We start from the raw sequence: 24,706 nt of genomic DNA, 5'->3' as shown, positions 1-24,706 counted from the left end.
TGTCTCTCTCTGTCTCTCTCGCTCTCTCACTCACTCACTTACAGCTCTGTGGCTTATCTTGAGCCCCTCACCCAATGGCATGTTGCAGCACTCTTGGTTAGGGAAAATTTCTCATCCGTTTCAAATGTGCTTATTTATGCTCCATCCATTCAAATGTGCTTTTGTGTGTGTGTGTGTGTGTGTGTGTGTGTGTGTGTGTGTGTGTGTGTGTGTGTGTGTGTGTGTGTGTGTGTGTGTGTGTGTGTGTGTGGATTTGAGAGACAGAGAGAGAGAGACAAAGTAATGGAGAGGAGGGGTCCTGGCCACAGCTGGTGCAGTGTGGTTGGTTGGTGTTTGTTGACCTGTCAGTGTCTAACACATTGTTTGGGCCTGTTGGAGCTGTAGGGAGAGCGGATGAACATGCTGCAGAGAAACAGCAGAGAGCTAGACAAGAGAACGTCTCCCAGGGTGCTGGTTTATTTCTGGACTTTAATGCTCCCTCCATGTTGATGGCTCTGTGACAGTGAGACTGATGCTGTCCCCTGGCCATCTCATACCCTGCTTGACTCCAAAATGCTCATGAGAACATTTTATGTGCATTTGTGTTCACATGCATGCATGGGTAGGCTTATTTGTTAGAATTGAATGTCTGAGTGGTTGTTAGTGTCTGTAGTCTACCTCAGAACTTGAACCATGACAGTATTACGGTAATAGTCTGTCTAGTCAGGGCATGTTGCACAGACATGAGGTTTCCAATAATGTCCTATAACCCAACACCCCCTCTTTCCTCACAGTCAGTAATATCCCACCTCTCTCTCCTCTTTCCTCTCTCCTCTGCTCTCACAGCCCACTGTCAGACCTGGCAGTCAATTAGACCAATCAGAAGAGAGCTTGCCAAACCATCCACCCTAGAGACAAATCAGTCAATCGAGTATTTTTCTCTGTCCAGCACCATCTGTTAAAGCTTATTCAATCAGTTTTAAAACACTATCTCAACACTAGGAATCACTTACAGGGCAACATATCAAATCAAATTGTATTTGTCACATGCGCCGAATACAAAAGGTGTAGTACCGTGAAATGCTTACTTACAAGGCCTTAACCTTAAGAAAAATAAGAGTTAAGAAAAATATTTACTAAAGAAACTAAAGTCCAAAATAAAAGAGCAACAATAAAATAACAATAACGAGGCTATATACAGGGGGTACCAGTATCGAGTCAATGTGTGGGGGCACAGGTTAGTTGAGGTAATATGTACATGTAGGTAGGGGTAAAGTGACTATGCATAGAGAATACATAATAAACAGCGAGTAGCAGCAGCGTCCAAAAAAAAGGGGGGGGGGGGGTCAATGCAAATAGTCCGGGTAGCCATTTGATTAGCTGTTCTGCAGTCTTATGGCTTGGGAGTAGAAGCTGTTAAGAAGCCTTTTGAACCTAGACTTGGCGCTCCGGTACCGCTTGCTATGCGGTAGCAGAGAGAACGGTCTATGACTAGGGTGGCTGGAGTCTTTGGCAATTTTTAGGGCCTTCTCTGACACCGCCTGGTATAGAGGTCGTGAATGGCTGGAAGCTTGGCCCCAGTGATGTACTGGGTTGTACACACTACCCTCTCTAGCGCCTTGCGGTCGGAGGCCGAGCAGTTGCCATACCAGGCGGTGATGCAACCAATCAGGATGCTCTCGATGGTGCAGCTGTAGAACTTTTGGATAATCTGACCCATGCCAAATCTTTTCAGTTTCCTGAGGGGGAATAAGCATTGTCGTGCTCTCTTCACGACAGTCTTGGTGTGTTTGGACCATGATAGTTTGTTGGTGATGTGGACACCAAGAAACTTGAAGCTCTCAACCTGCTCCACTGCAGCCCCGTCGATGAGAATGAGGGAGTGCTCGGCCCTCCTTTTCCTGCAGTCCACGATCATCTCCTTTGTCTTGATCACATTGAGGGAGAGGTTGTTGTCCTGGCACCACACTTCCATATCTCTGACCTCCTCCCTATAGGCTGTCTCATCGTTGTTGGTGATCAGGCTTACCACCGCTGTGTCGTCGGAAAACTTAATGATGGTGTTGGAGTCGTGCTTGGCCACGCAGTCATGGGTGAACAGGGAGTACAGGTGGGGACTAAGCATGCACCCCTGAGGGGTCCCCGTGTTGAGGATCAGCGTGCCAGAGGTGTTGTTGCCTACCCTTACCACCTGGGGGCGGCCCTTCAGGAAGTCCAGGATCCAGTTGCAGAGGGAGGTGTTTAGTCCCAGGGTTCTTAACTTAGTGATGAGCTTTGAGGGCACTATGGTGTAGCTTGGTCCCATATCTATTTGTGCTCTTGCCAACTCCATTGCTGTCATTTTGTTTGGCATGACAATTCCATAATGAGTTTGCAAGAGAGCAGAAACAGGCTCACCTAGGCTACCTCTATTGATATTTTGGTGGACGTATCAAACAATCAAACATTTTGTTTTCCCGAGACAAATCACAGGCAAAAATGTAATATAGAAGGAAATAAAGACAAAGCTTATAAAAGATGAAGAGCACATGAAAATTCCCATGGTCGTCAGAGCTACACCCCAGTGGTAAACTTCCACTGCAAAACTCCAGGACTGCCCTGTTGATACTGGCTAATAGCTCATCTCAGGTCTAAGTTTGGCACACACTCACACACACTCATATAAACACACACTCACTCACACATGCCTAGGGGTCCGTAATGTATTTTCTATTATCAACCCAAAATGTGGTTTGGCAGCCCTCAGCAGCACTCCCAAATGTGTTTACTGAGGAAGGGGAAGGATGAAGCGTTACTGTAATCTCTGTTCTGGAGTGAAAAATGCCATTTTGTCCCTTTGGCTTGTACGTCATTTCCCCCTTCTATACCTTTATTAAAAATCAAATCAACATTTATTGGTCGCATACACAGATTTTCAGATAACGCAGGTGCAGTGAAATACTTGTGTTTCTAGATCTAACAGTACAGTAGTACCTAGCAATATAAAATAATACACACATAATCCAAAAAGTAAAAACAAAGAAATGTTTTAAAAATCAAGCCATGAGGTCGAAGGAATTATCCGTAGCTCCAAGACCGGATTGTGTCAAGGCACAGGATACGGGGAAGGGTACCAAAAAATGTCCGCAGCGTTGAAGGTCCCCAAGATAACAGTGGCCTTCATCATTCTTAAATGGAAGAAGTTTGGAACCACCAATACTCTTCCTAGAGCTGGCCACCCAGCCTAACTGAGCAATCGGGGGAGAAGGGTCTTGGTCAGGGAGGTGACCAAGAACCCAATGGGAGTTCCTATGTGTAGATGGGAGAACTTTCCAGAAGGACAACCACCTCTGCAGCACTCCACCAATCACGTCTTTATGGTAGAGTGGCCAAACAGAAGCCACTCCTCAGTAAAAGGCACATGACAGCCCGCTTGGAATTTGCCAAAAGACACCTAAAGACTCTCAGACCATGAGAAACAAGATTCTCAAGTACAGGTGTGCCAAGCTTGTTGAGTCATACCCAAGGAGGCTCGAGGATGTAATCACTGTCAAAGGTGCTTCAACAATGTACTGAGTAAAGGGTCTGAATACTTATGTAAATTTGATATTTCAGTTTTTTATAAAAATAAAAAAAAATGGCTTTGTTATTGTGGGGTATTGTGTATAGATTGATGAGGGGAAAAAATGTCTAATACATTTTTGAATAAGGCTGTGACGTAAAAAACAAAATATGAAAATGTGGAAAAGGTCTAGACTAGGGGTCTGAATACTTTCCGAATGCACCGAATGCACGGCTCTGGGGGCTGAGGTCCTTGATGATCTTTTTGGCCTTCCTGTGACACTGGTGCTGTAGATGTCCTGGAGGACAGGCAGTGTGCCCCCGAAGATGTGTTGGGCTGACCCCACCCCCCTCTGGAGAGCCTGCAGTTGTGGATGGTGCAATTGCCGTGCTAGGTGGTGATACAGCCCAACAAGATGTTCTCAATGCTGCATCTGTAGAAGTTTGTGAGGTTCTTAGGGACCAAGACAAATTTCTTCAGCCTCCTGAGGTTGAAGAGGGGCTGTTGCGCCTTCTTCACCACACTGTCTGTGTGAACGGACCATTGAGTGATGTGCACGCCGAGGAACTTTAAGCTTTGGACCCTCTCCACTGCGCCCCCTTCGATGTGAATGGGGGCGTGCTCGCTCTGCTGTCTCCTGTAGTCCACGATCAGCTCCTTTGTTTTGTTGATGTTGAGGGAGAGATTATTTTCCACCAAGGCACTCAGCTCCTCCTTGTAGTCTGTATCATCGATGTTGGTAGTCAGGCCCACCACTGTTGTGTCATCAGCAAACTTGATGATTGAGTTGGAGACACGCATGGCTAGGTAGTCATGGGTGAACAGAGAGTACAGGAGGCGGCTGAGCACGTACCCCTGTGGGGCCCACGTGTTGAGGATCAGCGTGGCGGAGGTGTTGTTGCCTACCTTTACCACCTGGGGTCGGCCCATCGGGAAGTCTAGGACCCAGCTGCACGGGGAGGGGTTCAGACCCAGGGCCCTGAGCTTTTTAGTGATGAGCTTGGAGGGCACTATGTTGTTGAAGGCTGAGCTGTAGTCGATGAAAGGCATTCTTACATAGGTAGTCCTCTTGTCCAGGTGTGATAGGAAGGTGTGCACTGAGATGGCGATTGCATCGTCCATGGATCTGTTAATAGATAGTGAATAAATCACTTTATTACCTAGAGTCTAGACCAATGAAATACAAGTGCAGGCTGGGGTGCTCAATGTGATCATTGTGAGTACATACCTACTGTGTACTGCTGTATGCTGTAACATGTATTCCACAGTGCCGTATTGTAAAATTAGGCACCATGTTTTTCCCTCACATGGGTTTACTGTTTAGACAGAGGTTAGACCGCTGGCTATGGCCTCCTTTATGTTCACTGCTTCATGCAAAACAGAGGAAGAGCTGGGCCACTGGATCCTGCAGGGCACAATGCAAATGTGAGGAGAGAGAGCAGAGGAAAGAGAGAGACATCACTGGTACATAGAGACATAAAGACTTACAGTTAGCAGGCTTCAGACAGACAGCACGGAGAGGTTGCTTATATACACTCAGTGGCCAGTTTATTAGGTACAACCATCTAGTTCCCGGGTCGGACCTCCCTTTGGCTCTAGAACTGCCTGAATTTTTCGGGCATGGATTCTACAAGGTGTGACGTTCAAACGTTGCTCAATTGGTATCAAGGAACCTAACATGTACTAGGAAAAAATATTCCCCACACCATTACACCACCGCCACCAGCCTGTACCGTTGACACCAGGCAGGATGGAGTCATGGACTCATGCTGCTTACGTCAAATTCTGAATCTGACATCAGCAACAGGAACCGGGATTCGTCGGACTAGGCAATGTTTTTCCACTCCTCAGTTGTCCAGTGTTGGTGATCACGTGCCCACTGGAGCGGCTTCTTCCTGTTTTTAGCTGATAGGAGTGGAACCTGGTGTGGTCGTCTGCTGCAATAGCCCATCCATGACAAGGATCGACGAGTTGTGCGTTCCTAGTTGCCGTGTTGCACACCACTGTTGTACTGTGCCTTTATTTGCCTGTTTGTGGCCTGCCTGTTAGCTTTCACCATTCTTGCCATTCTCATTCGATCTCTCTCATCAACGAGCGGTTTTCGCCCACAGGATTGCCATTGACTAGATGTTTTTTGTTTGTCGCACCATTGTCTGTAAACCGTAGACACTGTCGAGCGTGAAAAGCCCAGGATGCCAGCCGTTTCTGAGGTGCTGGAACTGGCGCGCCTTGCACCGACGATCATACCACGCCCAACGTCGCTTAGGTCACTCGTTTTGCCCATTTTAACGTTCAATCGAACAGTAACTGCCTGGATGCCTGCCTGTCTGCTTTATATAGCAAGCCACGGCCACGTGACTCACTGTCTATAGGAGCGAACCATTTTTGTGAACGGGGTGGTGTACCTAATAAACTGGCAACTGAGTGTAGAATTAGCTATATGAAACAGAGGTGTTCCTTTGCTTACAGATTACAGTAATAATTATCCACTGAATGGTAGCAGGACACAAATTACCACCACCATCACTAATATTTTCTCTCTGTCTCTCGGTCTCTCTCCCTCTCTGCCCCTCCTCTCTCAGGTGACGTCCCAGCGGATGCAGGGGGTGTTGCTGCTGGTGTTTGCTAAGTACTACCACCTCCCTTTCCTCCGAGGGGTGCAGACAGAGACCACCCGCACTGGCCTGGGGGGCTACTGGGTGAGACAACTGCCTGTTGAGACCTCATCCTACTGACCAACTGATGGAGAACCACAACCAACTGACAGAACGGACCCATCCTACTGACCAAGTGACAGAGAAGCGCACCTAAATGACAGAACTGACCCAACTGATAGAGAACCACAGTCAAACAGCCACACTAATGAAGACTCAACACTCTAGGCTAGATACAGTAAAATGGCATGCCAGCATTACTGAACTGAAGTTCACATTCAGAACTGACCCACCCTTAAAACCTCCACACAGTCAGTTAGTCTAAGGACAGCCAGACAGTGCTAATGATGAAAAATGACCTACCTCCAGGTTTGCGTCTGTTGGCGTCTTTGTTTCCCTTACTGTTCATCAATTAGTAGGAAGGGTTTAGCAGGAAGGGTTTTGGGGGGGCAGGTTGTACCCAAAGCTTGTATGGATATCTGTGCTCCCTCCATACCTCTGATGCCCACAAGGTGGTGCTTTAGTATTTGCAAAGATAATGTTTTTATGGTTCAATGCCTTAAACACTCCCCAGATAATTTTAGATACGTAAACATTAGAAAACACGTTTTATTGTATCTACTCTTTAAGAAGTTAAAATAATCAGTTGTATAATAATCAGATGTACCCTTTAAGGCTAATGAAATCCCATGCAGTTGATCAAAGTGTGCAGGCAGGGGGATCTGTCTGCCTGTCTTACTGAGAGATACATAGAGTTCCATGTAGTAATGCACTGTGAAGTCTCTATTGTCTTCCCTGTATGAACTCAGATAAGCATCAGCACATTCTGCAGGTCTCCTGCTGTGTCATCTCTTGTATTTTAGTAGGTCAGAGCTGTAGAGGGAGAGCAGCAGGAGGAACCACACCTCCATCCTGCCTTCATTCACACCGATCGCTGCACGTTACATATTGATCATGTCATTCACTAGTCATAAATGTATCCGCAAACTTCCTGCCCTCAGATATGTTTACGCACCGGGGGTCGTATTTCATAGGCTAGGCTACTATTCAGACTATTTATTATCTCGGTTTGCAAATGGCATGTTTTATCCCATCATACTAATCCTGCCATTCTTCTGCTCCTGTCCCCAATCTTCAACCTTATTCTGTTTCTCTCACTCTACCCCTTCCTTTATTCTCTCTCTCCCTCTCCTTTCTCCATTCTTGTTCTAGGGTAATAAAGGGGGTGTGAGTGCGCGCATGTCTGTGTTTGGTCACACCATCTGTTTCCTGAACTGCCACCTGCCGGCCCACATGGAGAACTCTGAGCAGCGCATGGAGGACTTTGAGAGCATCCTGCAGCAGCAGCAGTTTGAAGGCCAGGCTGCCACAGGGGTGCTCGACCACGAGTTAGTCACTCTACATATGAACGCGCACACCCACCCACTTAAGTTTCCATCTAGGCACTTGCACAAATAAACAAACACATAAGAAAGCATGCTCAGAGCGGTCCAACTCCCTTTTATCCAGCAAAGATATAGAGGGTATAGTTACGGTTACACTAAAAGAAGTACCTCATTTTGCCATCGATATACCTAAACAATATATTTTGTGTGATCTAGAGGACATACCTTATCATTAAAAAGGCGTTTTTGCAGTTCCGCTCTGACCTCAATCCACTCCATACTATTCTCCTCTACAGTGTGGTGTTCTGGTTTGGAGATCTGAATTTCCGCATTGATGACCTGGAGATTCCGGCAGTGAAAACAGCCATTGATAACAACAAACTCACCATGCTGTGGGAGAAAGACCAGGTGAGATGCCTGTTCAAGATAAAGGCCCATTACACAGTCTTTAACGGAGCTTGTAATGCATAGACAATGCCACTAGAGGGCATACAGAGACCAAAATAACAGAGACACTTCATTTAACATTATTAATTGTTATCCCCCATTCTACAGCTGAACATGGCCAAAGACAGCGAGACGGTGCTGGTGGGCTTTCTGGAGGGACCTCTCAAATTCCCCCCCACTTACAAGTTTGACGTGGGGACAGATACATATGATACAAGGTTTGTGGTGACATGGGGGGGTCCACCTTGCAGCTCTTTGACTGACAAATTTTATGAGATGAGTGTTCTGATCGTCACAGTTCTTACCCTCCCTGCTCTCTCTATCTTTCTCTCTCTCAGTGGGAAGAAGCGTAAGCCTGCGTGGACAGACAGGATCCTGTGGCGTCTGAGGGCCACAGCTCCCTTTGGGCAGGCCCCTAATGCTGGGAAGAGAGGCTCAGTGTCAGGACTGAGCAGCGGGACCAAGGTCACCCAGCACTTCTACCGCAGTCACATGGAGTACACGGTCAGCGACCACAAGCCTGTCTCTTCCATCTTCACCCTCCAGGTGAGACACAGCCCCTCCCACTCTCTTTCCCCCACACGTCCTACTTGTCACCTGAGCTGTGACATGCACATAACTGTGCCCGAAACCTGTAATAAACTGTGATGGCCATGGTAGTAACAGATACAGACAGCATGTTGATGCTGTATTATTGCAGAGAGATGTTGATGTTGTGTTCTATTGATTGTATAGCATGATGATATTGATGTCCAGAATGCTGTGTGTAGTTCCCCTATAAGGTGGACATGCCACTGGTGACAATCATGGTGGAGGATGAGTGGAACAGCATCGCAGACGCCACGTGCACATTCAAAGCTGCACCTAATTTCGCACGCAGCTCCTGGGACTGGATTGGGCTGTACAAGGTACTCACTCTTCCTCTTAACCTTCTAGTGCTGATTTCAATGTTTAACGAAGTTTGAAGTAGCCCAGATAATGTTTATTGATAAAGTAATAATTAGCTAAGACATTAAGTTTTTTGAAATCAGGAATTGGTGTTGCCTTTGCCTCCCCAGGTGGGATTCAAACACCACAAGGACTATGTAGGCTATGTGTGGGCCAAGCAGGAGGAGGCAGATTACCATAGAGTAGAACACGAGGTAAGGGCGACTTTTAATATATAATATGTGTATAATATATAATATAATACACTTGAAGTCTGAAGTTTACATACACTTAGGTTGGGGTCATTAAAACTTGTTTTTCTACCACTCATTTCTTGTCAACAAACTATAGTTTTGGCAAGTTGGTTAGGACACTTTGTGCATGACACAAGTAATTTTTCCAAACAGTTGTTTACAGACAGATTATTTCACTTAGAATTCAATGTATTACAATTCCAGTGGGTCAGAAGTTTACATACACTAAGTTGACTGTGCCTTTAAACAGCTTGGAAAATTCCAGAAAATTATGTCATGGCTTTAGAAGCTTCTGATAGGCTAATTGTTGTATAGCACACTGTATTACTTTTACAACTAATATAAGGACAGGACATGACACGGGAGTAGAAATGAACGTGGGCATTGTTTAATGCGTTTCACAGGAAGAACATTCCAAGCATTTCAACATAGGTAAGCAAGGGGGGTTACAGGTGCCCTAAAGGGACAAAACTAGAATATCAATACACAACATATTCCTCCCCTTTTACCTTTGATGGCTCATAAAGAAAAAGTAAATATTCACTGTTTTGCCTATTGTTTTCTTTTTAATATAAGTTCTCTTAATGTAAATAAATGAACTTTTCAGAATAAACTTTTCTAAACTACGGATAGAGGGTAGACTGCCTCAGTCCCCAGACTTAACCCTGGGGTGTATTCTGCCCCAATGTCGGAGGTTAGTCTGAACTAAATAGTCAACCTGTCAGGGGGTCGTCTTTCTCTTGCAGGGTAATGACGACGTACAGGTGAGTCTACAGTCACATTATCTGAGTCTGAGTGGTGACGGTGTATGCCCAGACTGGGGTGCAACAGTACCCTGAGTAGGAACTCTGGCTGGTTCAGGTGAGTCTGGAACACTTTCCACATTTGTAGGTTGCTGCAGTTAATGTTCAGGTGATAGCTCGTAGTCATGGTAGGTCTCCAGTAGCTGATCTTGGTTGGTCACCTGACAGGAGTCATCTCTGAGGTTGGTTCCTGGCAACAGTTGATCCACGTGTCTCCTCTAGATGATGTTTTCCGGTGTGTGAACTGTGTAGGACACAGGCCCTGTTTGTGCAACCACTGTGGCTGGTATCCACTTTGGACCTTTGCAGTAGTTCCGAGCAAGAACTCTCTCTCCAGCTATGAAGCTTCTGTCTATTGCTTTGCTCCGTCTCTCCACCTGTGCTCTCTTGTGTCTGTACAACCTGTCTCGTCTTTGGAGGTCTCAGGAGGTCGAGTCGCGTGCGAAGCTGTCTTTTCATCATGGCTGCCACTTTGGTTGTAGCGTGGGGAGTGTTTCTGTAGGTTAACAGGAAGGTGTTTAGACGCCTATTGAGGGAGCCGTTCCCTTGTGATGATTTTAAAGCATGCTTCATTGTTTGGACAAACCTTTCAGCGAGGCCGCTCGTTGCAGGGTGATACGGCGCTGACTTGATGTGCTGAATTCCATTTTCTTCCATGAATGACCGGAACTCTTCAGACACCAGTTGGGGGCCATTATCATTAACGAGTTGCGTTGGCAAGCCGAAGCGACTGAAGATTGACCGTAGCTCTTCGATGGTTCTCTCCGTTGAGGTGCTCTTCATCACTGTGACCTCAGGCCATTTGCTGTGTGCGTCAACTACGACTAAGAACATACGATCCTCCAGTGGGCCTGCATAGTTTATGTGGACTCGCTGCCAAGGCTCCTCTGGGAAGTCCCATGGGTGTAGTGGCGCTAGCTGAGGCATGTTCCTCATCTTTTGAGATGCAGAACATGACTTGACCTTGTCTTCGATAGCTGCGCCCAGACCTGGTCACCAAAAGTAGCTGCGTGCAATCTCCTTCATTCGCACCATGCCACAGTGACCTGAATGGAGTTCTTCAAGCACCTGCCTTCTCAGTGGCGGTGGTATGATGACTCAAAAACCCCATAGCAAGCATCCAAACTGAACTGTGAGCTCGTTTCTCCTCACGAGGTAAGGTTGTAGGCTGTCCGACATCTCTCCTTCTTTTCCACGAGTGGCAATGTCCACGACCTCAGACATCACTGGATCAGTGTGGGTGAACTTTTTCACTTGGACAGATGTAACTGGGGCGTTCGTCACTTCCTTGAAGTAGAAGATTTCAGCCTGGGAGTGCTCAGTGTGTGTGACAGGTAAGGGAAGCCTTGAGAGGCCATCTGCATTGCAGTGCTGCTCAGACCTTCTGTACTGATATCGTACTGGTGAGCAGATAACAATAACGCCCATCGCTGCATGCGGCTGGCTGCAAGCGACGAAATTCCGGTGTGGGGACCAAAGATGGAGGTGAGGGGTCTATGGTCCGTCAGCAGTGGGAATCGTCGGGCCAAACAGAAACTGATGAAATTTCTTAACTCCAAACACAATGGCGAGTGCTTCACGCTATATCTGTGCATAATTGCTCTCGGCTTTACTTAAGGTCCGTGATGCGAAAGCAATTGGCCTTTCTTCACCTGATGACATGATGTGTGAGACAACCGCACCAACGCCATAAGGCGATGCATCACATGCCAACTGTAATGGCAAGTTGGGGTTGAAGTGGGTTAGGGCCTCTGACTGAGCTAAGGCTGTTTTCACTTTCTTGAAGGCCCCCTCACATCTGTCTGTCCACTTCCATTGTTTGGTTTTGTTCAAAAGTTCATGCAGTGGCTTTAACATGTTAGCTAGGTTTGGCACAAACTTTGCGTAGTATGTCAGTAGTCCTAAGAATGATCTCAGCTGACTCACGTTCTGTGGGGATGGAGGCCTTCACCTTCGATGGCGCCTTGTGGAGCCCCGAACTGTCGATGACGTGGCTCAGGTACTCAGAGGGCCGGAAAAACTGGCATTTGTCCTTCCGGACCCTCAGACCGTAACTCCTCCAATCTCTGTAGTGTAGCGTTCAGGTTTCTCAGGTGCTCCTGCTCGTCATTGCCGGTGATGAGTAGATCATCGAGGTAACATTGGACCCAAGTGAGCCCGCTCACAATGTAGAGTGGTAGCTTTACCTTCTGTTTGTTGAGCTCCACTGTAACAATCACGCTTCCTCTCACTTGAACAATCTCATCGGTGTATGTTTTCAGCGTCATCTTTGTGGGCTGTAGTGTGAGGTGATGTAGTTTATCCTTGTATACAGCCTCAGACAGCAAAGATATGGCTGCTCCAGTGTCCACTTGTATCCGTACTGCGTTTCCATCCAGTAGCGGTGTCACCCAGTACCCGTATCCATTGTCTGAAATTAACATAACATGCAAAGATTCTTCCCCTTCAGACAGGGTATCACTTTGTTCATCCTCTGTGTGCTCCATTTTATGCACTTTCTTTTTATACTTCCTGAAGTCGCTTTTCCTTTGTTCAGTACTTTTGTTTGATTGTGTCTTTTTGTTTTTACATGCACGTTCGATGTGACCCTTTTTTTCACAACTTCTGCAGTCTAAGTCTTTGCACCAACACTCCTCTGCTTGGTGACCTGGTTTCCCACAGCGACAGCATGGCTTCCCACCTCTTGCCTTGTTTTTTAACTCCGTAGACACTTTATGCACTTTGGTCGATGCACTTAGCTGTTGTGCGTCTTTATTTGCCATTTCCATTGACGTACTCACTTCTATTGCTCTCTGCAATGTTAAGTTACTCTCAGTCAAAAGGCGTTTCTGAATTGCCTCGCTGCGCATGCCACACACTAACCTATCACGTATAGTGTCACTCATTGATCGCCCAAATTCACAGTGTTCAGATAACTGTTTCAATACAGCCACAAACTGTGAGATTGATTCCTCCTCCTCTTGATTTCTCTTATGAAACCGGAATCTCTCTGCAATTATCAGTGGTTTGGGAGAATAATGTCCTTTTAAGGTAGCCACAATTTCATCATATGATTTATCACCAGGTTTTTCAGGCGTTACTAGGCTGCGCAGTAGATTTAATGTTTTTCTTCCCATAACAGTCAAAAATGTTGGCACAAGGACTTCTGCTTTAATTCCATTTGCCAACACAAAGTACTCAAAACGTTCTGTGTAAGAACTTCATTGTTCCACAGATTCATCAAATATTCGTATATTTCCAATCAATGCAGACATTTTCGGTTTATTTTTCTTTCTCACACTTTTCAGACGGTCCCTTACTCCCAGACCCTTTTTTTCTTTCTTTTAACTCACACTGACTTCACTTTCTCCCGCAGTGAAACTCTTCCTATCCCTAGAGGCTCTCGTTGCCGTGACATCAAAGGCTAGCTAGCATCACTCGACTGTTTGCGTCTTTCAACGGCAAAAAAAAATAACGAATTTAACTCAGACTTTCTGCCGAAGATGATGAGCACAAACGTGAGAACGTTTCTTCCTCGTCGCCAGTTTTGTTGTATAGCACACTGTATTACTTATACAACTAATATAAGGACAGGACATGAGACGGGAGTAGAAATTAACTTGGGCATTGTTTAATGCGTTTCACAGGAAGAACATTCCAAGCATTTCAGGGTTACAGGTGCCTTAAAGGGACAAAACTAGAATATCAATACACAACACGAATTGACATCATTTGAGTCAATTGGAGGTGTACCTGTGGATGTATATCAAGGCCTACCTTCAAACTAAGTGCCTCTTTGCTTGACATCATGGGAGAATCAAAAGAAATCAGCCAAGACCTCAGAAGAAAAATTGTACACCTCCACAAGTCTGGTTCATCCTTGGGAGTAATTTCCAAACGCCTGAAGCCCGAAGGTACCACCTTAATCTGTACAAACAATAGTACGCAAGTATAAACACTAGAGGTCGACCGATTAATCGGAATGGCTGATTAATTAGGGCCGATTTCAAGTTTTCATAACAATCGGTAATCGGTATTTTTGGACAACAATTGGCCGATTTTTTTTAATTTATTTTTTTACATTTTTTACTTTTTAAATTTATTTTTTATTATTTTTTTTATTTTATTTAAAAAAAAAATATATATATATATATATATATATATTTTTTTTTTATTATTATTTTTTTAACTAGGCAAGTCAGTTAAGAACACATTCTTATTTTCAATGACGGCCTAGGAACGGTGGGTTAACTGCCTTGTTCAGGGGCAGAATGACAGATTTTTACCTTGTCAGCTCGGGGATTCGTTTTTGCAACCTTCCGGTTAGTCCAACGCTTTATCCACCTGCCTTACATTGCACTCCACGAGGAGCCTGCGTGGCAGGCTGACTACCTGTTACGCGAGGGCAGAAAGAAGCCAAGGTAAGTTGCTAGCTAGCATTAAACATATCTTATAAAAAACAATCAATCTTAACATAATCACTAGTTAAACTAGTAATATCATCAACCATGTGTAGTTATCTAGCGTGTCCTGCGTTGCATATAATCGTTGCGGTGCCTGTTAATTTCTCATTGAATCACAGCCTACTTTGACAAACGGGTGATGATTTAACAAGCGCATTCACGAACAAAGCACTGTCGTTGCACCAATGTGTACCTAACCATAAACATCAATACCTTTCTTTAAAATCAATACACAAGTATATATTTTTAAACCTGCATATTTAGTTAATATTGCCTGCTAACATGAATTTCTTATAACTAGGGAAATTGTGTCACTTCTCTTGCGTTCCGGGCAAGCAGTCAGGGTATATGCAGCAGTTTGGGCCGCCTGGCTCATTGCGAACTGTGTGAAGTCCATTTATTCCTAACAAAGGCCGTAATTAATTTGCCAGAATTGTACATAATTATGACATAACATTGAAGGTTGTACAATGTACCAGCAATATTTAGACTTAGGGATGCCATCCGTTAGATAAAATAGGTAACGGTTCCGTATTTCACTGAAAGAATAAACATTTTGTTTTCGAAATGAGAGTTTACGGATTTGACCATATTAATGACCAAAGGCTCGTATTTCTGTATGTTATAATTAAGTCTATGATTTGATAGAGCAGTCTGAATGAGCGATGGTAGGCACCAGCAGGCTCGTAAGCATTCATTCAAACAGCACTTTCATTCGTTTGCCAGCAGCTCTTCGCAATGCTTCAAGCATTGTGCTGTTTATGACTTCAAGCCTATCAACTCCCGAGATTAGGCTGGTGTAACCGATGTGAAATGGCTAGCTAGTTAGCGGAGTGCGCGCTTATAGCGTTTCAAACGTCACTCGCTCTGAGACTTGGAGTAGTTGTTCCCCTTGCTCTGCATGGGTAACGCTGCTTCGAGGGTGGCTATTGTCGATGTGTTCCTGGTTCGAGCCCAGGTAGGAGCGAGGAGAGGGACGGAAGCTATACTGTTACACTGGCAATACTAAAGTGCCTATAAGAACATCCAATAGTCACAGGTATATGAAATACAAATCGTATAGAGAGAAATAGTCCTATAATTCCTATAATAACTACAACCTAAAACGTCTTACCTGTGAATATTGAAGACTCATGTTAAAAGGAACCACCAGCTTTCATATGTTCTCATGTTCTGAGCAAGGAACTTAAATGTTAGCTTTTTTACATGGCACATATTGCACTTTTACTTTCTTCTCCAACACTTTGTTTTTGCATTATTTAAACCAAATTGAACATGTTTCATTATTTATTTGAGGCTAAATTGATTTTATTGATGTATTATATTAAGTTAAAATAAGTGTTCATTCAGTATTGTTGTAATTGTCATTATTACAAATAAATAAAAATAAATAAATAAATAAAAAATAAAATAAATCGTCCGATTAATCGGTATCGGCTTTTTTGGCCCTCCAATAATCCGTATCGGTATCGGCGTTGAAAAATCATAATCGGTCGACCTCTCATAAGCACCATGGGACCACGCAGCTGTCATACTGCTCAGGTAGGAGACGCGTTCTGTTTCCTAGAGATGGATGTACTTTGGTGCGAAAAGTGAAAATCAATCCCAGAACAACAGCAAAGGATCTTGTGAAGATGCTGGAGGAAACGGGTACAAAAGTAGCTATATCCACAGTAAAACAAGTCCTATAATCGACATAACCTGAAAAGCCGCTTAGCAAGGAAGAAGCCACTGCTCCAAAACCGCCATAAAAAAGCCTGGCTACGGTTTGCAACTGCACATGGGGACAAAGATCGTACTTTTTGGAGAAATGTCCTCTGGTCTGATGAAACAAAAATAGAACTGTTTGGCCATAATGGCCATAGTTATGTTTGGAGGAAAAAGGGGATGCTTGCAAGCCGAAGAACACCATCCCAACCGTGAAGCACGGGGGTGGCAGCATCAGGTTGTGGGGGTGCTTTGCTGCAGGAGGGACTGGTGCACTTAAGAAAATAGATGGCATCATGAGGAAGTAAAATTATGTGGATATATTGAAGCAACATCTCAAGACATCAGTTAGGAAGTTAAAGCTTGGTTGCAAATGGGTCTTCCAAATGGACAATGACCCCAAGCATACTTCCAAAGTTGTGGCAAAATGGCTTAAGGACAACAAAGTCAAGGTATTGGAGTGGCCATCACAAAGCCCTGACCTCAATCCCATAGAAAATGTGTGGGCAGAACTGAAAAAGCGTTTGCGAGCAAGGAGGCCTACAAACCTGACTCAGTTACACCAGCTCTGTCAGGAGCAATGGGCCAACATTCACCCAACTTATTGTGGGAAGCTTGTGGAAGGTTACTAATTGAGTGTATGTAAACTTCTGACCCACTGGGAATGTGATGAAAGAAATAAAAGCTGAAATAAATAATTCTGTACTATTATTCTGACATTACACATTCTTAAATTAAAGTGGTGATCCTAACTGACCTAAGACAGGGAATTTTTACAAGGATTAAATGGCAGTAATTGTAAAACTGAGTTTAAATGTATTTGGCTAAGATGTATGTTAACTTCCGACTTCAACTGTATAATATGAAACACACATAAATGAACTGGAGAATCTTGTCATGGTATCTTTGTTTGTTTTGACTCTTCTCTCCCTGTCTTCCTGTCTTTACCTCTGCAGGTGACCTTTACTGAGGAAGAATTGCCCAAGGGCTCAGGAGACTTCATTTTGTGTTACTATAGCAACAACACGAGCACCCTCGTGGGCGTGACAGAGCCTTTTCAGGTACTTACAATGATGCTCTGGTTTTAGGGTAAATATATCAAATGTTGAGGTATAATGGGAGCACTGTACTATGATGGGATTGGTAATTTAACTCTCCTTTGGTTTTTCCACACCCTTCCCCCCCACGTCCTCCTCTTCTTAATTTTGATCTACACCCTTTTCCTACCTTACTCCCCTATGCTCTTATTTTCTTGATTGTCTCTTCTTTCTCTCTCTTCCTCCTCCACCTCCTTTCCCTCTTCTCTCCTCTGCAGATCCAGCTGCCCACCTCCAGCCCCGCCGGTAGCCCCTCTGACGACAGTTCTGACTTCACCTCTGAAGACGACAGCACAGTGGTCGGTATGAAGACCAAATCCCGCAGTCCCAGCCCCCGGAAAAAGAAGCACAGAACACGACACAGCCAAAGCCGCAGTCCCAGCCACAGCCGTAGCCGCAGTGGCAGCCCTGCGCTGCAAGAAATGAAGGGCCTCAAGCTGCAGCCTGGCTTGGCCCACAACACCACTGATGGCTCTGCCTCTGGCAATGCCCCAGAGGGTACGGATCGGGAGAAGGCTTCAGCTGAGGCTGGAAATACAGGGTTGTGATGGAGCCCCTGTTATCCTGCTCTCACATGACCAACTATGTGTGGTTTCTTTATACATGATGCACTGTTCTGTATTGTATGTTTCCTTTATTGAAAATGTACATTTGCGGATGCCATTTGTTTCAGAACTGGGGTTAGGCTTCTGGTGCAGGAAGACTACTTTGTCTTGTGTGATTTTTCTTAAGTGGTTTTTAAATGTATATCTTCCTGTAGGTTCTCTCATTCCTCTCTCTCTCTGTCACTCTTCCCTCTCAGGCGTAGAACATACAGGGAGCTTTTGGCTGATTTCAATAAGTCCTTACATGGCAAATCATTACCAAATCCCAGGCAGAGGGAAATGGCTACCAAATGCATTTCGGGTCCATATCAGCCGTTGTTTCACAGATATTTTGAAGCAGCATAATATTTCCCCCTCTATATCAGCCCTGGTGGCTTAGTCAGCAGATCAGCATGTGTGTGAGCATGAGGAAATGCTGTCTCCCGATGAGGCAAACGATTAGTTTGACTCCCAAAGGGAACATTCCTCGCAAATAGGAATAATCCCTATTTGCTTTAGCAGGTCCTGTCCTACATTTCAATACAGCATTGTGTCTACTGCTACATACATTCTCTAAGGGACCAGGTTACCATGGACAAAACCATTTGGTTCCACAGTATGTGCAACCCCTTGTGAGTTGTGAGTGCACCTCTGAGCGGCAGGTCTTTGTAAAACTATCCTGAGGCCTGACTGCATGGGTCACTTAAATGCCATGATGAAAAATAAGGTAAAAAAATGGCAATGTTCACCTTCAGGTTACTGATGTTCCCAGTTGTCCTCTTTCCTTCCCTCCCCATCTCTCTGTCTTTATCTATCTCTGTCTCTCTTATGTCCCCTCTCTCCCTTTTTCTCTTTGGGTGATGGTGATTAGCAGACACTGTTCTGTCACTAGTAGTGATGTGTTGGATTGTTAGCGTGTGACCTCCAATGAGCCATCCTAAACACTTTGTACCTATGGGCTGTTAGCTTAGGACAGTGTGTGCTGTTGTACTGTAACCTCATTGTGTGTGTGTTCATGTAAGTATGCCACTATATGAGTGTGTTTTATGAACGTTTGGGTTTTCAGAAGTGAGTGTGTATTTCTGTGTGATTGATAGTGATGTGTGTATGTGCTTGCATGGTTTTCTGGACTGTACATTCCGGTACTGTGATTTTGTGCTGTTAAAAGTGCTGTTTTTGACTCCTCTTTGTAAGATACTTAGCTGTTGAGAAGTGTTAGAAAAACGTGATGATGACAGTGTAAACAACATTATATGGTAGATATAGATACATAAGGAAAATGAAAGAATGAATCAGTTTGCTAGCAGAACAACAAGAAATACTTTTATTTTATTCAATTTCTTCATCCTATTTAAAATATACAAAATACAATGTAGATAGTTGAAAATCATCCAAGGTAAAGGATCAGTGCTGCATATGTGCAAGTGAACTTGGCTGTTGTTGTTGTTGTTGTTGTTGTTATGTATTGATTATGTGTATCAATCAATATAACTGAATTGATCCAAAGTACGGTTATAGAAAAGGTGATAAGGAAAGACTAGATCTGAAAATCAAGTTGAATTGTCCTTTGCTGTTTTAGTCTTTGGCAACGTCTCGCTCCCATACTATACGTGCAATGAAAAATATGTGAATAGTAACTAAGAAATGTTATTGAAAGCTTATAATATGTTTAAAAATTGAGAGTAGGTTGTGTATGTAAATGACAGATATCAAATAGAGAACAGATGACAATCAATGCCCAAAAAGATTATTGTACCTAAACATTATGCATTTATTTTCTTATTTTGTGTCAAAAGAGAGCCTGAATTCTGCTGGCCAGTGTGGGTGAAAAAGGGTTTAAAGTTAAAGTTCTATTCAATTTAATAGGCTATATTGTGTATACATATGTTTTATATTTATTTTACTTTTATATTTATTCATGCACACAACAGTTTTATGTGGAAGCAAACATAAACAACCTCTTTTCACTTGGTTTATCTGTGATTTCAGATCAAAAGTAGGTTTTGTGCGTTGTATTGGCTCTGCAAGCTTGTATGTGATTGGGATCCGAGGAGAATGTCTTAAAACATCTGGGCAACATTACAGCAACATTGTCAGAGGCATGAATTGGCTAGTTGTTGAATGTTGATGTTGGAGGGTGATGTGTGGACTCGTCCGCTGGGGTCAGGGGGTCAGGGCACAGAGGAAGGAACCCCTCTGCTTTCCAGCTCAACACCTCTGTCACACACACACACGCTGTTCAGAGATAAAATAAAACTCCTCTTCAAGCTGTACAGCTGGTCTGCTCTCTGAGTCTTGTTTTCAGTCAGCCAGATCAAATAACATTGACCACTCTGATAAGGAAGTAATTATATTGCACTACTTTGATGTTGTTTCAGTGTACAGTCGTGGCCAAAAGTTGAGAATGACACAAATATTAATTTCCACAAAGTTTGTTGCTTCAGTGACTTTAGATATTTTTGTCAGATGTTACTATGGAATACTGAAGTATAATTACAAGCATTTCATAAGTGTCAAAGGCTTTTATTGACAATTACATGAAGTTGATGCAAAGAGTCAATATTTGCATTGTTGACCCTTCTTTTTCAAGACCTCTGCAATCTGCCCTGGCATGCTGTCAATTCACTTGTGGGCCACATCCTGACTGATGGCAGCCCATTCTTGCATAATCAATGCTTGGAGTTTGTCAGAATTTGTAGGTTTTTGTTTGTTCACCCACCTCTTGAGGATTGACCACAAGTTCTCAATGGGATTAAGGTCTGGGGAGTTTCCTGGCCATGGACCCAAAATATCGATGTTTTGTTCCCCGAGCCACTTAGTTTTCACTTTTGCCTTATGGCAACGTGCTCCATCATGCTGGAAAAGGCATTGTTCATCATCAAACTGTTCCTGGATGGTTGGGAGAAGTTGCTCTCGGAGGATGTGTTGGTACCATTCTTTATTCATGGCTGTGTTCTTAGGCAAAATTGTGAGTAAGCCCACTCCCTTGGCTGAGAAGCAACCCCACACATGAACGGTCTCAGGATCCTTTACTGCTGGCATGACACAGGACTGATGGTAGCGCTCACCTTGTCTTCTCCGGACAAGCTTTTTTTACGGATGCCCCAAACAATCGGAAAGGGGATTCATCAGAGAAAATTACTTTACCCCAGTCCTCAGCAGTCCAATCCCTATACCTTTTGCAAAATATCAGTCTGTCCCTGATGTTTTTCCTGGAGAGAAGTGGCTTCTTTGCTGCCCTTCTTGACACCAGGCCATCCTCCAAAAGTCTTTGCCTCACTGTGCGTGCAGATGCACTCACACCTGGCTGCTACCATTCCTGAACAAGCTCTGTACTGGTGGTGCCCCGATCCCGGAGCTGAATCAACTTTAGGAGACGGTCCTGGCGCTTGCTGGACTTTCTTGGGCGCGCTGAAGCCTTCTTCACAACAATTGAACCGCTCTCCTTGAAGTTCTTGATGATCCGATAAATGGTTGATTTAGGTGCAATCTTACTGGCAGCAATATCCTTGCCTGTGAAGCCCTTTTTGTGCAAAGCAATGATGACGGCACATGTTACCTTCCAGGTAACCATGGTTGACAGAGGAAGAACAATAATTTCAAGCACCACCCTCCTTTTGAAGCTTCCAGTCTGTTATTCAAACTCAATCAGCATGACAGAGTGATCCCCAGCCTTGTCCTCGTCAACATTCACACCTGTGTTAACGAGAGAATCACTGACATGATGTCAGCTGGTCCTTTTGTGGCAAATGTTTTTTTGGGATTCACTTCATTTGCATGGCAAAGAGGGACTTTGCAATTAATTGCAATTCATCTGATCACTCTTCATAACATTCTGGAGTATATGCAAATTGCCATCATACAAACTGAGGCAGCAGACTTTGTGAAAATGTATATTTGTGTCATTCTCAAAACTTTTGGCCACGACTGTATGTTTTATAAGAGAGCACATACAGTACAATGCTCCGACACCTCATTGTATTGGGGGTGTTTGGTTGCAGGGGAGAAGACCCCTAGAAATCTTACAAAGGAAGAATACGCTATGAGGCACTTTCAGTGTTGGTTGCTATTGAAAAATAACCAGGTCAGATCTACGATAGTCATTGTAAAAAGCATTAACATTATTAAAAAAATTCTACCAACATAGTATCCTAAACCTAAAGACCCACAACTCTGCTAGTATTGTAGTCTGCATAAAGTATGTGTACAGTCAGGTCGTTAATTATTGGCACCCTTAATACAGATGTGCATAAAAAGACTGTATAAAATAAATACAAAAACTGAGCTATATTGTATGCTAAAAGAGAAAATCAGACACATTTGTTTTAATAAGTCGTTTAAAAAAATCTAAAAAGATAGGGGTCAAAATTATTGCCACCCCTGTTTTCAATACTCTAGCACCCTCACTCCCCTTGCAAGGATAACGACACTGAGCCTTTTTCTAGAATGTTTTTTGAGATTGGAAAACACGTTGGTAGGGGTTTTAGACCATTGCTCCATTTATAATCTTCCAGGTCCTTGATATCCTTACTCTGCTCTTATGGATGGCCCTCTTCAATGAGTTTCAAATCAAATCCAAATCAAATCAAATTTCTCACATGCCCCGAATACAACAGGTGTAGATTTTACTGTGAAATTCTTACTTATGAGCCCTTTCACAACAATGCAGTGTTAAAAAGTAAGAAAAATTGGCCAAAAGGAAATAGTAACACAATACAATAACAAGATTATATACAAGGATTACCAGTACAGAGTCAATGTGCAGAGGTACGAGGACGTTAAGGTAATTGATGTAATATGTACATGTAGGTAAGGGTAAAAGTGACTAGGGAATCAAGGTAGATAATAAACAGAATAGCAGCAGTGTATGTGAAGAGTCTGAAAGTGTGTGTTTTTGGGTGTGTGTGTGTCTGTGTGGGGTGTAAAATGCATGTGTGTGTGTATGAGCGTATGTAGTCGTATGTAGGCTGTGTGTGTGTGTGTGTGTGTGTGTGTTGGAGTGTCAGTGTAGTATGTGTGAGTTTGTGGGGAGAGTCCAATGAGTTTGCATAGAGCCGGTGCAAGAGAGTCAGTGCAACTATAAAGGGGGTCACTGCAAATAGTCAGGGTAGTCATTTGATTAACTGTATTGCAGTTTACGGCTTATGGGGTAGAAGCAGTTCAGGAGCCTTTTGGTCCCAGACTTGGCGCTCCAGTAGCACTTGCCATAAGGTAGCAGAGAGAACGGTCTATGACTTGGATGGCTGAAGTCTTTGACAATTTCTAGGGCCTTCCTCTGACACCGCCTGGTAAAGGATTGCAGGGAGCTTTGCCCCAGTGATGTACTGGGCCGTATGCACTAACCTCTGTAGTGCCTTGCAGTTGGAGGCTGAGCAGTTGCCATACCAAACGGTGATGCAGCCAGTCAAGATGCTCTCAATGGTGCAGCTGAAGAACATTTGGATGATCTGAGGGCCCATGCCAAATCTTTTAGCCTCCTGAGGGGGAAGAAGCGTAGTCATTCCCTCTTCACGACTGTGTTGGTGTGTTTGGACTTTTGATAGTTTGGACTTTGTCCACATCACTTTTGATGTGTCCACATCCTTAGTGATGTGGACACTGTTAAAAGAATTTTATATCTTTGATGATAATAATCAAGAATCAATTCGCCTTGACTAATGCCCAAGGTTTGTAAGACAATGGGTTAAAATAATTAGGCAAGGACTCAGCTTTCTGCAAAAGGTATCTGTAGCTTTTATTCAGAGAACGTTCTGAGGTCAGGATAACAAAACAGTCATTATATAGTTCTTGCTTTCTTACGCACATGCATTTACACACAAACTGTTGGTGACCTGTCTCCCCCACAAACTTCTCACCCTCTTTATCACTCTCCCGATCTCGCCTGTTTCTTTCCCTCAAGATAAGAAATGCTTTGAAGCTTTCACTCCCAGGACCATGTGTCTCCTGGTGTCCCTCTAATTGCATATACACATTCCTTTCCCTATCACATGGTTCCTGAACTTTCCAGAACTAATCAAACTTATCTATCCCTACATTGATCATTACATTGATTATTCATTAACCATTCTGTATGACTAATAATTCATCATGGTCTATTGATTCATTTACCTTTAATAGATAATTCTCTTATCAGACACCGAGGAACTTGAAGCTCTCAACCCACTCCACTACAGCCGCGTCAATGTGAATGGGAGCGTGCTCGGCCCTCCGTGTCCTGTAGTCCACGCTCAGCTCCTTTGTCTTGCTGACGTTGAGGGAGAGGTTGTTGACCTGGCACCACACTGCCGCGTCTCTGACCTCCTCCCTATAGGCTGTCTCATAATTGTCGGTGATCAGGCCTATCATCGTCGTGTCATCAGCAAACGTAATGGTGGTGTTGGAGTCGTGCGAGGCCATGCAGTCATGGGTGAACAAGAGGGGACTAAGCACACACCTCTGAGGGGCCCCCCGTGTTGATGGTCAGTGTGGCGGATGTGTTGTTGCCTGTCTTCACCAACTGTGGGCGGCCCATCAGGAAGTTCAGCATCAGTTGCAGAGGGAGGTGTTCAGTCCCAGGGTCTTTAGCTTAGTGATGATCTTGGAGTGCACTATGGTGTTGAACGCTGAGCTGTAGTCGATGAACAGCATTCTCACGTAGGTGTTTGTTTTGTCCAGGTGGGAAAAGGCAGCGTGGAGGGCAATAGAGATTTCGTCATCTGTGGATCTGTTGGGGCGGTATCCGAATTGGAGTGGGTCTGGGATGATGGTGTTTATGTGAGGCATGACCAGCCTTTCAAAGCATTTCATGGCTACAGATGTTAGTGCTACGGGGCGATAGTCATGGTAAGAGATGATGTCATGTTTGTGGAAAGATCATAGCTTGTGGTTGGACTTTGAATGTGCCATT

The 24,706-nt window shown here is 44.1% G+C and overlaps 1 protein-coding gene across 3 annotated transcripts in view; it reads left to right on the top strand.

Annotated features, from left to right (window-relative positions):
* Positions 1–20,093, top strand: part of LOC115164460 (phosphatidylinositol 4,5-bisphosphate 5-phosphatase A-like) — a 45,605-nt gene extending 25,512 nt beyond the window's left edge. For all 3 annotated transcript variants that reach the window (XM_029716975.1, XM_029716976.1, XM_029716974.1), the window contains exons 5-13: positions 6,103–6,219; positions 7,387–7,562; positions 7,856–7,967; positions 8,115–8,224; positions 8,345–8,552; positions 8,777–8,914; positions 9,065–9,148; positions 17,096–17,200; positions 17,455–20,093. In XM_029716975.1, coding sequence (XP_029572835.1) covers positions 6,103–6,219; positions 7,387–7,562; positions 7,856–7,967; positions 8,115–8,224; positions 8,345–8,552; positions 8,777–8,914; positions 9,065–9,148; positions 17,096–17,200; positions 17,455–17,784 — 1,380 coding nt within the window. In that variant the 3' untranslated portion in view covers positions 17,785–20,093. The remainder of the gene's footprint in view (positions 1–6,102; positions 6,220–7,386; positions 7,563–7,855; positions 7,968–8,114; positions 8,225–8,344; positions 8,553–8,776; positions 8,915–9,064; positions 9,149–17,095; positions 17,201–17,454) is intronic.
* The last annotated feature ends 4,613 nt before the right edge of the window (positions 20,094–24,706 follow it).

The sequence above is a fragment of the Salmo trutta genome, chromosome 27 (assembly GCF_901001165.1).
Source record: "Salmo trutta chromosome 27, fSalTru1.1, whole genome shotgun sequence".
In the NCBI taxonomy this organism is placed as follows: Eukaryota; Metazoa; Chordata; class Actinopteri; order Salmoniformes; family Salmonidae; genus Salmo; species Salmo trutta.
The sequence above is the reverse complement of the archived record's forward strand: the minus strand, read 5'-3'. Positions and strand labels throughout refer to the sequence as shown.